The 13,525-nt window shown below is 41.2% G+C and overlaps 1 protein-coding gene across 1 annotated transcript in view; it reads right to left on the bottom strand.

Annotated features, from left to right (window-relative positions):
* The window catches only part of LOC144684070 (acidic mammalian chitinase-like), a 28,857-nt gene extending 15,684 nt beyond the window's left edge, over positions 1 to 13,173 (bottom strand). The window contains exons 1-4 of the mRNA XM_078547785.1: positions 13,149 to 13,173; positions 10,811 to 11,015; positions 4,830 to 4,886; positions 1,200 to 1,365 (exon numbers count right to left, since the gene is read on the bottom strand). Coding sequence (XP_078403911.1) covers positions 1,200 to 1,365; positions 4,830 to 4,886; positions 10,811 to 11,015; positions 13,149 to 13,173 — 453 coding nt within the window. The remainder of the gene's footprint in view (positions 1 to 1,199; positions 1,366 to 4,829; positions 4,887 to 10,810; positions 11,016 to 13,148) is intronic.
* Between the last annotated feature and the right edge of the window lie 352 nt (positions 13,174 to 13,525).

The raw sequence follows: 13,525 nt of genomic DNA, 5'->3' as shown, positions 1-13,525 counted from the left end.
GGCATCAAGGAGCCCTAACAAAATTTGAGTCAATGGAAATCAGGGGGAAAGCTCTCTACTAGTTGTTGTCATACCTAGCGAGTGGTTGTTGGAAGCCAGTCATCGCAGGCCCAGCTCATCACTGTAGGAGTTCCTCGGGGTAGTGTCCTAAGCCCAAATTCCGCTCTTTCATCAATGACCTTCACTTCATCATAAATATACAAGTGGGGATGTTCGCTGATGATTGCACAATGTTCAGCACCATTCATGATTCCTCTGATACTGAAGCAGTCTGTGCCAATGTGCCACTAGACCTGGCCAATATTCAGGCTTGGGCTGATAAGTGGAAAGTAACATTTGTGCCACGCAAATGCCAGGCAATGACCATCTCCAACAAGATAGAATCTAACCATTTCCCCTTGACTTTCAACTGCATTACTATTACCAAATCCCCCACCATCAAAATCCTATGAGTTACCTTTGACCAGAAACGCAACTAGAACACTCATATAAATACTGTGGCTACAAGAGCAGGCCAGATTCTGGGAATTCTGTGGTGAGTAGCTCACCTCCTGATTCCCCAAATCCTATCCACAAGGCACAAGACAGGAGTGCTGGAATACTCTCCACTTGCCTGGACGAGTGCGGTTTCAACAACACCCAAGAAGCTTGACACAATCCAGGACAAAGCAGCCTGCTTGATCACCCCACCATCCACCACCTTAAACATTCACTCCCTTCACCATTGGTACACAGTAGCAGCAGTCTGTACCATCTTCAAGATGCACTGCAGCAACTCTTTTTAAGTCACAGCTCCTTCCAAACCTGCGACTTCTACCATCGAGGACAAGTGCAGCAGTGTCATGGGAACATCATTATCTCCAAGTGCTCTACCAAGCCACACACCATCCTGCCTTGGAAACATATCACTGTTCCTTCACTGTCGTTGGGTCAAAAACCTGGAATTCCCTTCCGAATAGCACTGTAGGTGTACGCCCATCAGATGGACTGCAACGGTTCAAGAAAGCTGCTTATCACTTACTTCTCAAAGGCAATTAGGGATAGTCAACGGATGCTGGTGTTGCCAGTAAAGTTCACATCACATGAAAAAATAAAAACAACTTCCTATATGAAGAATTGCTGCATGGAGAAGTTCCTTCAGGGTTGCTTTCCCCTTGGAAAAGGGGATAATGGCAGAAAATATTTGAAGGTTAACTCACCTCAATCAAAGTTGTGTACCTTTGTTTGTCTTCAGCTGGACTTCTCCTCGAACCTGGATATTTCCAGTCTAAATTTAAACCATCAAAGTTATGCTTCCTAAGTAATTTAATTGTCGTATTAATGAATATTGTACGATTCTTCCTGGCAGAAGCCATGCTGGTGAACCTGAGAAGACGGGGGTGAATGAATGAAAAGTTTTTAAATTGTGATATGTGGTTCAAGATATTTTTTTAAAGTATTTTAAAATTAAAATTTATCATCTCTCTTTCTGGGCCGAAAATTGCACGTGAATCAATGAGAACGCTTTCAAAATCCATTGCACATTTTATAAGAAAGCACATCTTTAAGAAGCATATTTTTAAATCTAATTCATTATTCACATTCGGATGCCTATTGGAGCCTAATGCTGTTGAGCAATTTATAGAAAATATTGACACATTTTTGAATCACAACAGTTCTCAGTCTAAATGTTCTTGAATCTGAATCTGTAATGGTGGAAGCTAATGAAGGTTGCCTTTTTCTCATTGGAGATAGTAATTACCTGGCATTGATAGAATATTAATGTAATCTGCCACTTCTTAACCTAAGCCTTAATGTTATAGGTGAACAGCAAGCTTCTTCATTATTGGACTAGTTGAAACTGGAGCTGAACACTGTAGAATTGTCTGTGAACAGCATTACTCCTGATCTTATGTTGAAACAAAAGTCATTGAAGTACCTAAAGATGGCTGGACTAACATCACTTCCCTGTGAGATTCTTGCACTGATGTCCTGGGCTGCAGTGATTGGCTTCTGACAACACAATCCTCTTTCTTTGTGATGGATCTGAATCTAGCAACTGGAGGTTTTTCCCCTTTTTCCCCCTTAGGTCTCAGTTCTGATGGAGCTCTTTGTTGTCATCCACAAGTCGAATGCTAGCTCGCTGGTGAGGCAGCTCTTCTGATATTAATCTCTTGTGTCCATGTCTGGTAAAGGCTTTGACAAGTGCTGAAGCTGAACGGCTCATACAGAACCCAAACTGAGCATGAGAAAACAGATATCACTTGGTAAAACTACTGAAGACTCCTCCGTTGTTTTGCTGCTGATAAGTTAGTAACCAGACAGATTAGTTTATCTTCTTTTACATCAGACTGGGTGCCTTCACACCATTTCCTCTTTTTTTCCCTTGTTCTATTTCACCCTACACCCTGACAAGTGGCTTTAAACAACCACTTTTCTTGCTTTCTCTCCCTCTGCTCCCCCTTTACGCTTAAAGCTAACCCTTTATTCCCCCCTTTCACTTCAAATGCTAAAGGCGTGGACACATGTCTGTAGCCTGAGGAAGACAAGGCTAGCTTTCCCTGATGACATAGGGTCACACATTCTCGTCCTCGTAAACACGAGCTTCTCCTGTTCTCTGCTGTCTTTCTTGCTACTTCAGCTTGTCCACCATCCCTCAAGTCAGCTCCACCAGGCCATTTGTTTAGGTCCATAAGACAGCCAAAAACAATGCAACACTGCAAAATCATCATCTCACCAGTCCAACATAATTTTTCAGATTTGGAAAAAGTTACAAACCTTCCAGAAGTTACCAGCAACCTGAGAATATAAACCAGTAACTCAGCTGTTACTCCACAATCCTTTTTAATAATGCTGATGTAGGGTCTTTCCTGCCCATTAGTGTGGGAGTTATTAAGTTACCATGTGGCAAGTCAGGTATTGGGGCCTACCAAACTGGGAGAACCCTTATTCGTGTGAGTTAGGCATTGCTCTAAATAGTTCTGATGTGCACTCTGGACGTTCAATCCAATATAGTGTGTGGTGCACTTCCAGCTCAAAAGGAGCTTCCCATTTTCCACATTGGAGGCCTAAACACCTGATTAGTGCCAAAACAAATGGTCAAATCAAGATTCAATTTCTAGATCAGTAAATTGTGAAACATCATTGTGTGCATTGAAAAACAAACCAGCCTATAAAAACATATGGAACAGGAGTGGGAGTAAACCATCCACCCTCTTCAGCCTGTTTGACCATTCGTTACAATCATGATTGATCATTGGCATTAACTCCACTTTTCAGCCCACTCCCCACTGTCCCTTGATTCTCTGAGAGGCCAAAAATCTGTCCATCTCAGCCTTGAATAGGCTCAACAATGGAGCATCCAACAACCTCTGGGGACCGAATTCCAAAATTCACAAACCTCTGAGTGAAGAAATTTCTCTTCACTTCAGTCCTGTTCCCTTATCCTGAGATTGTGCTCCTGTGTTCTAGATTCCCCATCCAGGTGAAATAACCTCTCTGGTTACTCTGTCAATCCCCTTCAGGATCTTGTATATTTCAATGAGATGACACATTCATTTTTCTAAACTCCAGATAATATAGGCTGAATTTACTTGGTCTCTCATCATAGGAGAACCCTTTCACCCCCAGGAACCAATCTAGTGAACATCTGCTGTACTGTCCCAATGCATTGTTCCTTAGATATGGAGACCAAAACTGCACATAATACTCCAGGTGTGGTCTCACCAAAGCCCTATACATGTGCAGCAAGACTTCTTTGTTCCTGTACTACAAACTTAATGCAATAAAGGCCTACAATTCTTTGCCTTACTAATTGTTTACTGTACCTGCATGCTAACTTTGTTCCTTGTGCGAGTACACCCAAGTCCCTCCGAACATTAACATTTACAAGTCTCATGACTTTTTAAAAAACCCTGCTTTTCTCTCCTTAATAAGAAAGTGAATAACCTCACACTTCCCCGCATAATCCTGCATCTGCTACCTTGTAGTCCACTCACTTAACTTGTCTATATCTCTTTGTAGCTTCTTTGTGTCCTCCTCTCAGCTTATGTTTCCAACTAACTTCGTGTTGGCAGCAAATTTGGATATATTACCCTTGCTCTCTTTGTCTAAGTCATTTATGCAGTTTGTAAAAAGCTGAGCCTGAGCACTGATCTTTGCCACATTCCACTAGTTGCATTGTATTTATATGGGATGTGGGTGTCACTGGCTAAGCCAGCATTTATTGCCCATTCCTAATTGCCCTTGTTCAGGGGACATTTTAAGAGTCAACCACATTGCTGTGGGTTTGGCCAGACCAGGCGAGGACAGCAGATTTCCTTCCCTGAAGGACACTAGTGAACCAGATGGGTTTTTACAACAATCAACACTGATTTCATGGTCATCATTAGACTTTTAATTTCAGATTTTTTATTGAATTCACATTCCACCATCTGCCATGGTGGGATTTGAACCCTGCTCCTCAGAGTACTACCTTGGATCTCTGGATTACCAGCCCAGTCCAGTAGCAATACCACTACGCCACTGCCTCCCCAGGGGAGAGGTGGGAAAGCCTGTTCAATAATGGTGCTTCAAAGATGTCTTCTATTGCATCTTTGTGATTCGGGCCCACACATTAACATTTCAAACTCTGGTGTCTCCTGCTCTTGGTTTTCTAGCGCTGCTATCCAGTTGGAACACAAGGCAGCAGAACATACAAAGGCAGTGACCAAACCAGTCTTGGCCAAAAGAAAACCACAAGCTGATGGCCCATAAAAACAGGTAATTATTGATCCTCCTGGTCATAATGTAAAAGTCGATTGGCTGGTTGAAGGGAAGAAACTCTTTGCCTATCTTGTGCTAGGGATTACCTTTGCGTACCAAAATTCCATCCTCCAACACCCAGGAGTGTCTTCAATTGAGGACTCCTGTCAGGAAGAAAATTAATGATTATTTCAGTATTTTCCTTAAACCAACAATTTAACTTCTACCTCATAATCTTGGAAGCAAAGATAATCTTCAGTGAGAAAAGAAGGAACAGGTATCTGTGGAATATAGCCTTCTGGAAGGGAATCATTTAGTTTTCGCCTCTCTTTGTAGAAATGTTTTATTAAAAACCATTATTTTTGTCTAGTGAGAGGGACATGGTCATTCTGAGTCTATCATTCCTAATAAAGTATTAGGCTTGGATGTTGCATTGAGAATAATGGTGAGCCTAAGGACACTTAAAAGCATTATGGAGTATATCAGGAGGCTATTTTCAGAGTCCACACATGCATAGTTGAATACAGAAATCCAGTAGTTGCTGTCAGAGTTCTCCTGTTTCTCCACAGGCCATGCTAATCTGGTACCTTATCAATTGACTTGGCATTAAAATCCATGCAAGGGAATACATTTTGCTGTACTTAGCCATTAGTTACTCACTACACGGCAACAAGGCAGAAAAGATCAAGGCTAGTGCATTCAGATGTAAGTGAATATCTCACAGTGTGATCAGTCACAATTACTGTCAAACAACATTTATGGCTCTGAAGATTTCATTTTACATGTATGGAGTCTCATTCCTTCAAAATGTAATTAGCATTGGAGAGTTCAGAAAAAGTACTTTGACTTTCTGTATCTCAAGAAGAAATGTACTATAATTTAAAATGGCCAAATGATAGACAACTGACAGAAATATTTTTTAAAAAATCAGTGAAGTAAAAAACACAACCAAACAACATGACCTTTCATTTATATAGTGCTTCTAAACATAGAGAAACATCCCAAGACATTTCATTGAAGAGAAATGGAACAGATGCTAAACAGTTTGTGAAAGAGTGAGGGAAGATGACCAATGGCTGGATCAACAATTGGCTTATGAGAATTGAGGCTCGGAAAGGCTGAATGGTTTAGGCCCGGAGTCGCATTGAGGTGGTTGTTAGCTCTGCCATCAATAATTAAGGTCACATCATTGGGAAATACATAGGAGGGAAGAATCAAAGGACTAGATGGATGGTATGGGGTTGGTGAGATTTCTAATCCAGTAGAAGAAGCATAGATTTTATTTTTTTTTTAAATTTACATTTACATAGTAGCATTCATAATCTCAAGATGTCCCAAGGTGCTTTTCAGCCAATGGACTACTTTTGAAGTATACCTACTGTTGTAATGGAGTGAAACATGGCAGCCAATTTGTGCACAGTAAGTTCCCACAAACTGCAGTGAAGTGAGATAAATGACCAGATAATCTGTTTTAGTCATGTTGATTGAGAGATAAATGTTGACACATACTGAAGAATGTTACTGCTCTTTGAATAGTGTCATGAGACTTTATGAGCTCTTGAAGTATTCTTACATTAGTATTGTCCCTTGTGTAATATTAAGGCCATATAATTATGAATTCAGTGCAGTAACTGAAGATATTGACTTGCACCACTTTCTAAACTGGGCCCATGGCCACAAGATCACCTTCTCTGCAAATGTACAGTGCTTGATATTCTAATTCAGTGCCACAGGACCACCTCGTTCCTGCAGTGAAGTGCTGCCAGGAGATGTCTTTTTTCAGAATAATTGACCAGGTGAACATGCAGCCCTGCTTTGTGTGTTAAATTCCGATCATCCTGGCATCGGAAAAATCACACAATGTTTCTTTTTTATGTTAATGTATTCTCTTCCATTTAGATCCTTGAGTCAGCCAACTAGATCCTGGTACCTGATGAATGTTTAAACAAGTTTTTTTTAATGATTTACTTGACAAGGCTGAGATCTTGCGTTAGTGACACTCATATGTTTTTTGTAAATTGGCATGGTGACCTTAGTTCTGTCTCATTATTTTCTCACAGGATGCTCAAATGCACATCAAAAACAATTCATAAGGATGATACCATATCTGAGAAAGTATATTTTTGTGGAAAGGCTGAGTAGTCCCTCTTTTCTCCAGAAAAGATAAGGCTGAGGGGTAGCCTAATGGAGGTCTTTAAAATTTTTAAATGAAGGGATTTGATGGTGTAGGCATAGGGAAGAATTTTCCCCCCTGTCTGGGGAGGTTGTGCGGGGGTGGGTGGGAGCGAGCCCGAACTCGATCAGCGCCCCCCCAATTGGGTGTGTGCCGCCATCTTACATGGACGGGCCAGTTAAGGCCCACCCAGTGTGAAGCACACCCGAAGTGCTGTGTGCTCCCTGTGCGGGTAGGGGGGATTCCCTGAGTCGGCGCAGAGATTAGTTTAAGTTGTGGAAAGTTTAATAAAGGTGGAAAAAAATTTTAAGGACACGTCCCCTCTTGTGAAACTGTCACACGAGCTGGGACATGTCCATTAACTTTTTTCAAAATTTTTTATTTAATTAACAAACCCTTCATGAAACCTCATCCCCTTAAGGTTGGACGGGCAGCATTCTTAACAACTTTAATTATTTTCTTAATGGCCTTAATAGGCCTTTGCCATTTTGACGGGCACGCAGCCGACGCCACTGCGCGCCCACCGAACTGACAATCTAAATGACATGTGGTGGCGTCGGGACGCACACCCGACGTCACCGCGCGCCATTTTATGCGTTGGGAGATGTTGAGAGATAGGGAAGATGTTTCTACTTTGGGAGGGACCAAAACGAGGAGCCAAAGATATAAGATAATCACCAATAAATTCAATAGAGAATTGAGGAGAAATTTCTTCACCTAGAGGGTGGTTAGAATTTAGAACATGCTACTATAAAGAATAGGTGAGACAAATAGTGTGGATACATTCAAGGGGAAGCTGGATAAGCTCCTGAGGAAGAAAAGATGCATAGACTAATAGAATTAGATAAAGAGGGGTGGGGAGAAGCTCATGTGGAGCATAAATGCCAATGTAGACCAATTGTGCTAATTGGCCTGTTTCTGTGTAGTAGATTCTATGTAATTTTCTGTAATCATTTAATGATCTAATGCTTTTGATGTGGTGACATGTTGTAAGGCACCACACAGAGACAAAAACAGAAGCTGAGTAGGAGCATTATGGAAAGTGACCAAAAGAGAGTGGTTTTAAGGGTGAGAGAAAAATAGAAAGGGAGATAAATTTAGAGAGGGATCTCCAGAGAATGGGACAAGATAGCCCAAGACTCTGCCAGTGGAGCAGAAGGAGACTGATGTGCTACTAGGGTTAGAGATCTTCCTGGCCTTCTGTAGAATTTCCTGGAGTGTGGCATGGGTTTCTGTGTGTTCAATTCCTTTCCTTGGCAGCACTCACCTGCTCTGTGGCACCAAGCCCTCCCTCTATCACCTCAGCAGAGAGAATTGGCTGGCATGAACAATAACAACAATTTGTAATTATATAGCATCTTTAAGGTAATGAAATATTGAAAGGTGATTCATAGGAGCATTATAAAACAAAGTATGACACTGAGGAGATATTAGGTCAGGTGACCAAAAGCTTGGTCAATGGTTTCAAGGAGTGTCTTAGAGGAAAGTGTGGTAGAGATGTGTTGGGAGAGTATTTCAGTGGTTGTGGCCTTGGCAACTGAAGGCAAGGAAACTAAAATTGGGGTTGCACAAGAGGCTGGAATTAGAGAAACACATATGTCTTGGACGGTTGTGAGGCTGGAGGAGATTACAGACACTGGAAGGGATGAGGCCATGGAGGGATTTGAAAACATAGGTGAAAATTTTAAAATCAAGATGCTGCTTGACTGGGAGTGAGTGTAGGTCAGTAAGCACAGGTCTTACAGATGACATGAATATGAGGTCAGAAGCTTATCTCAGGATCAAATATGACACCAAAGTTGCAAACAAACTGGCTTAATCTCAGTCTGAAGGGTGTTGGGAGATGTGTTGAGGGTGGGGGAAACCTATGAAATGGTGGTTGGAGAACCTTGGGAGGGGGTGTGCCCACATAGAAGTGGGTGGGGGTGGGGGGGGATGTCGAGGGAGGGAGGCAGGAACGGGGGATCAGGAGCGAAATAGAGTCTGGTGATGAGACAGTTGTGACTGGGGAATGGTGTGGGTCTGAATGTGTGGGGACCAGCATTTTCTGCAGAGCTGGGAGTGGCAAGAACAACATAGTGAGTGGACCACTGTCATGAGAGGAACAGCCAATGAAAAGAATGAGTGAAACCTATGGACTTTACCATTGGTAAACATAGAAAAAATTGGTGCTGAATGAGGCTGAGGATTAAACTGAAAGAACCAAGGTAAAAACAATGTTCTTGAACTGAAGGCTATTAGATGCTTTAGACTAGGAAATAATTTAAAAGAGAATGAGATAAAAAATTTCCAAAGGAAGAATATTAACGGATTTGGGGGTACTGGGGTTACAGGAAAGAGCAGCAGTACCAGCATGGGCATTAAAGACCGAATGGCATCCTTCTGTGCTGTAATTTCTATCATTCCCAGAAAACTCTCCTTTATTGAGTGCTTTAAAAATATTGGCGCTAAACTGAGTTTAGGATGATGTGCCCTGTGAGAAGAGCCCATTCGGTGATCCACTGCCTGTATTTGATACATTATATATTAGAACTGTAACAGTGTCAGTTGTGGTTCAGCCCTCTGGTCTGAGTTAGATGATCATGATTTGACATCCAGCACCAGGGACTTGACCATAGAATTCTCAGACACTTCAGTAGTGGACATAAAATATCCTATGCACTATTTGATGAAGAGCAGGAGAATTCTGCTGCTTTGGCTAACATTTACCTATCAACCAAAGCCTGAAAAATCAGATTATCTAGTCATTTATTTCTTTGCTGTTTGTGGAGCTTGCTGCATGTAATTTGGCTGTTGCATTTGCTTTGTTACAACAGGGACTACACTTCTAAGGTTGTAAAGTGCTTTGGGATATTCAGTCGACATGAAAGGTTCTATATCAATGCATGACTTTCCTTTACAACAGCGTTGAAGGGACTTAACAGCAATGCAAGGAATCTTAACACTCACACTTTGCCATCACCTGCACTTGAAAAAATGTTGACAAACTTGTATTTAATGCCAAAAGTAGATTTCAATATGGAATATTTAACTGCCCCCTGTGCTGTGTCAAGCTATACACTCCAGGAACAGCCAGGGATGACTCCTGTTCTATGCTCCATTACCTGATCTCAGCTGGGATAGCAGTCCGAGAAATTCCATTGACCTCATCTTAAAAAAAAAGAAAGACTCACATTTATATAGTACTTTTCATGATCACTGGACATCCCTTACAGCCTATGAAATACTATTTGAAATGTTGCCACTATTGTATGGCAGCCAATTTGCACACAGTCATCTCCCATAGACGGCAATGTGATAATGAGCAGATAATCTGGTTTTTGTGATGTTGATTGAGGGACAAATATTGGCCAAAACACTGGGGTTAACTCTCCTTTGAAACAGTACCATGGGATTTTTTACATTCACGAGTAAGCAGATGGGCCCTCAGTCTAACGTCTCAGCAGCAAGATGGCACCTCTGACAGTGTAGCACACCCTCAAAACTGCACTGGCTGTCAGCCTTGATTTTTGTGTTTAAGCCCTGGAGCGAGACTTGAACCTGGACTCTTGTAACTCAGGGGCAAGAGTGCTACCAACTGAGCCACAGCTCACAAGGGAAGTGATTGGACAGGGTTCTTTTTCCTGATTGTTATCCAGTGATTCTTGCTGGAAAATGTGTTACAGGTGGGAATAGCTTCACATTCAGCTGTGATATCAATCAACAGTCAAGGAGTAAGCCACCTCATGGAATCATGGCTTAGGTGGCATAATGGGAGATCTCTGGACTGTGCTGTGCCAACATCATGTCTTTAGGAGAGGGGGTGGGGAAGAGTGCCAGGGGTGGGTGGGGTAGGGGTAGAGACATCATTGGAACCATTGATGGAGAAAACCTTCATCTGGCAAATGAACTGTTATGAAGTATATGTCTACTCACTGTTTTTTGAGATCATTGAATGATTTGTAAAGAGCTTCGTCATTCTGTTCCCTGGTAGCAATCTTGTGGTTACTACTGATGCTAGCAAATGCATAGATTAAATGAGTGCACAGGCAAGGGGGGATATTTTCTGGCATAAACTTGCCTATTCCTGGTCTGTGCTGGGCCCAGTTAGCAAAGTAACAAACCAGTTTGAAAGTAGTGCCTAAAAGCAGGAAGTAAAAGAATTGTAATAAAGTTTCCACCCTTGTTCAAAATTATTAGCTTTTTCAAAAAAAGTCTAAATATGGAGTTTAGTTCGAGTTTTTGTTCAGAAACTGATTGTTTAATGAAACTTAAATAGAATCTTTGGGAAAACAGGACATAATAGCAATGGGTAGAAGCATTTGCATTTGGCAGTACTGATGTGACTCACCCACTTGTAGTTGGGACAACAGGATGAACCCCACTAGAAAAATGAAAAGGAAAACGAGCATGAAATTAGTTAAAATAAAAACACAGATTTGCATTTATATCATGCTTTTCATGGCTACTGGGCCTCTCAAAGTGATTTCAACCAACAAAGAGGTGATCCGTTCTAATGTGGAATGCAATGATGCAGGCAGGTCAAGGGCTCCTGGATATTTCATCCCTCCCCCAGCCGCCACCACCATCATTTCACTGAAATTACTATTTTTTAATATTGTGCCAGTCCTTCTGTGTCTTACATGATTGGGCAGTACACATAAACAAGTTATTTAAGGGCTAGTTATTGCCGTGTTTTGCATTGCTGCTAATAATAGTGATGTTATCAATGGATTGGTGACGCATAACTATTTTTCTGCTTTACAAGTTTTGACTGACAAAATTTTTTCCTACATTTGCTGCAGTGAGTTGTTAGATTAATTCATGTTTATATTTGAATCTTTTTGTTAGTCACCCTTCTTCAACCACCATGTGGTGTAGTGATTTGATACGATTAACTGACTTGATGGGCCACTTCGGAAGGCAGTTAAGGGTTAACTACACTGGTGTGGAACTGATGTTGCAAATAGACTAGACTGGGTAAGGGCAGCTGGTTTTCTTCCCTCATGGACATTAGTGAACTAGTTGGGTTTTAATGATGATCTGATAACTTCATGGTCACTTTTTTTTAACTAATACAAATTTTTATTTCCAGAGTTCTTTTAACTGACATTCACAAACTGCCATTTGAACACATACTATAGATTATTAGTCCATGACTCTGGATTTCTAGTCCAGTCATATATCTTTTTTATTCGTTCATGGGACATGGGCATCGCTGGCTAGGCCAGCATTTATTGCCCATCCCTAATTGTCCTTATTCAGAGGGCAGTTAAGAGTCAACCACATTGCTGTGGGTCTGGAGTCACATGTAGGCCAGACCAGTTAAGAACAGCAGATTTCCTTCCCTACAGGACATTAGTGAACCAGATGGGTTTTTACAACAATCAGCAATGTTTTCATGGTCATCACCAGGCTTTTAGTTACAGATAGATTTTTATTGAATTCAAATTCCACCATCTACCATGAACATCCCCAGAACATTCTAATGAAGAGTCATACGGACTTGAAACGTTAACTGTATTCCTCTCCGCAGATGCTGTCAGGCCTGCTGAGTTTTTCCAGCTATTTTTGTTTTTGCCCCAGAACGTGACCCTCGGTCCAGTGACAACAGTGACCACTACACTACCAGATTTTATTTGGTCTGGCAAAAGGTAGCTTGCACTGCGTGTCTATTTCCAGATGACCAACAATGCTGCCATTTAGCCAGTCACTAAAAGATATAATCCTCCATTCGATTGTTCCCATTAATTTGCTGGACCTCTGCTCTGCTCCTCCTGACAGTGCAGCTCGGATTAGGAACTGAGTGGGGCAGTGAGGGATTGCACACGCATCCTCTTAATTCATGATCCTGCACGATGATTGAGGGGATGTTTTACATTTTAAAAAAAAGGTACCGGAAACTATGCCATACCTTATGCAGCTTTTAATGTGCTTTTTATATGCCACTACAACTAATAGGACTCCTTAGCAAAACAGCAATCAAACATTAGGCTGCAGCTTATATGTAGACACAATGTATACTCATGGATCATAGCACATGAGATTCCCAGTTTTACTTTTAGAACAAGTCATTGCCAATAATTTTTTACACAATAAGCTACTAAATTATATCTAGCACACATTATAGCAAGTGAGGCAAAGCTCAAAAATTTAGTATTTACTGCTTGTTGTTTACAGCAAATCTTTCTCAACACATCACTGCAATAATCCTTTGCTACACAGTTGAAAATTTAAAAATATAGTTTTGATTTTTCTTTAAAATCATACTTACCAGTTAAAGCAAGTACTCTCTGCATTTTTGGACTCGGTCACTGTCTCTCCAGCTTTATACTTGCTGTAATTGATGTCACTGAGGTACTGGAGCGACCATGCACTGCCACCACAGTTCCGACAACAGGTAATTATTAACTAGGAAGTTACAGTGATGGGGAAAATAGATAGACTTTGTGATGAACAGTGGTATACATTTGGAATCCACCACATAGGTTAGCAGAGTTAATGATATTAGGGGAGTACAGTGTTGCTGTTGGGTGCTGTTAGGTAGTTGAATTGGAATACTAGAGGGATGAGCTCATTTAAGCTAAATAGGCTTTTCTTCTCCTTTAATTTTCTTGTGCTGTTACTTGCAATTTCTAGTCCTCAATAAGG

Source organism: Cetorhinus maximus, chromosome 8 (genome assembly GCF_964194155.1).
Source record: "Cetorhinus maximus chromosome 8, sCetMax3.hap1.1, whole genome shotgun sequence".
NCBI classification, from domain to species: Eukaryota; Metazoa; Chordata; class Chondrichthyes; order Lamniformes; family Cetorhinidae; genus Cetorhinus; species Cetorhinus maximus.
This window is presented reverse-complemented; position numbering and strand designations above follow the sequence as displayed.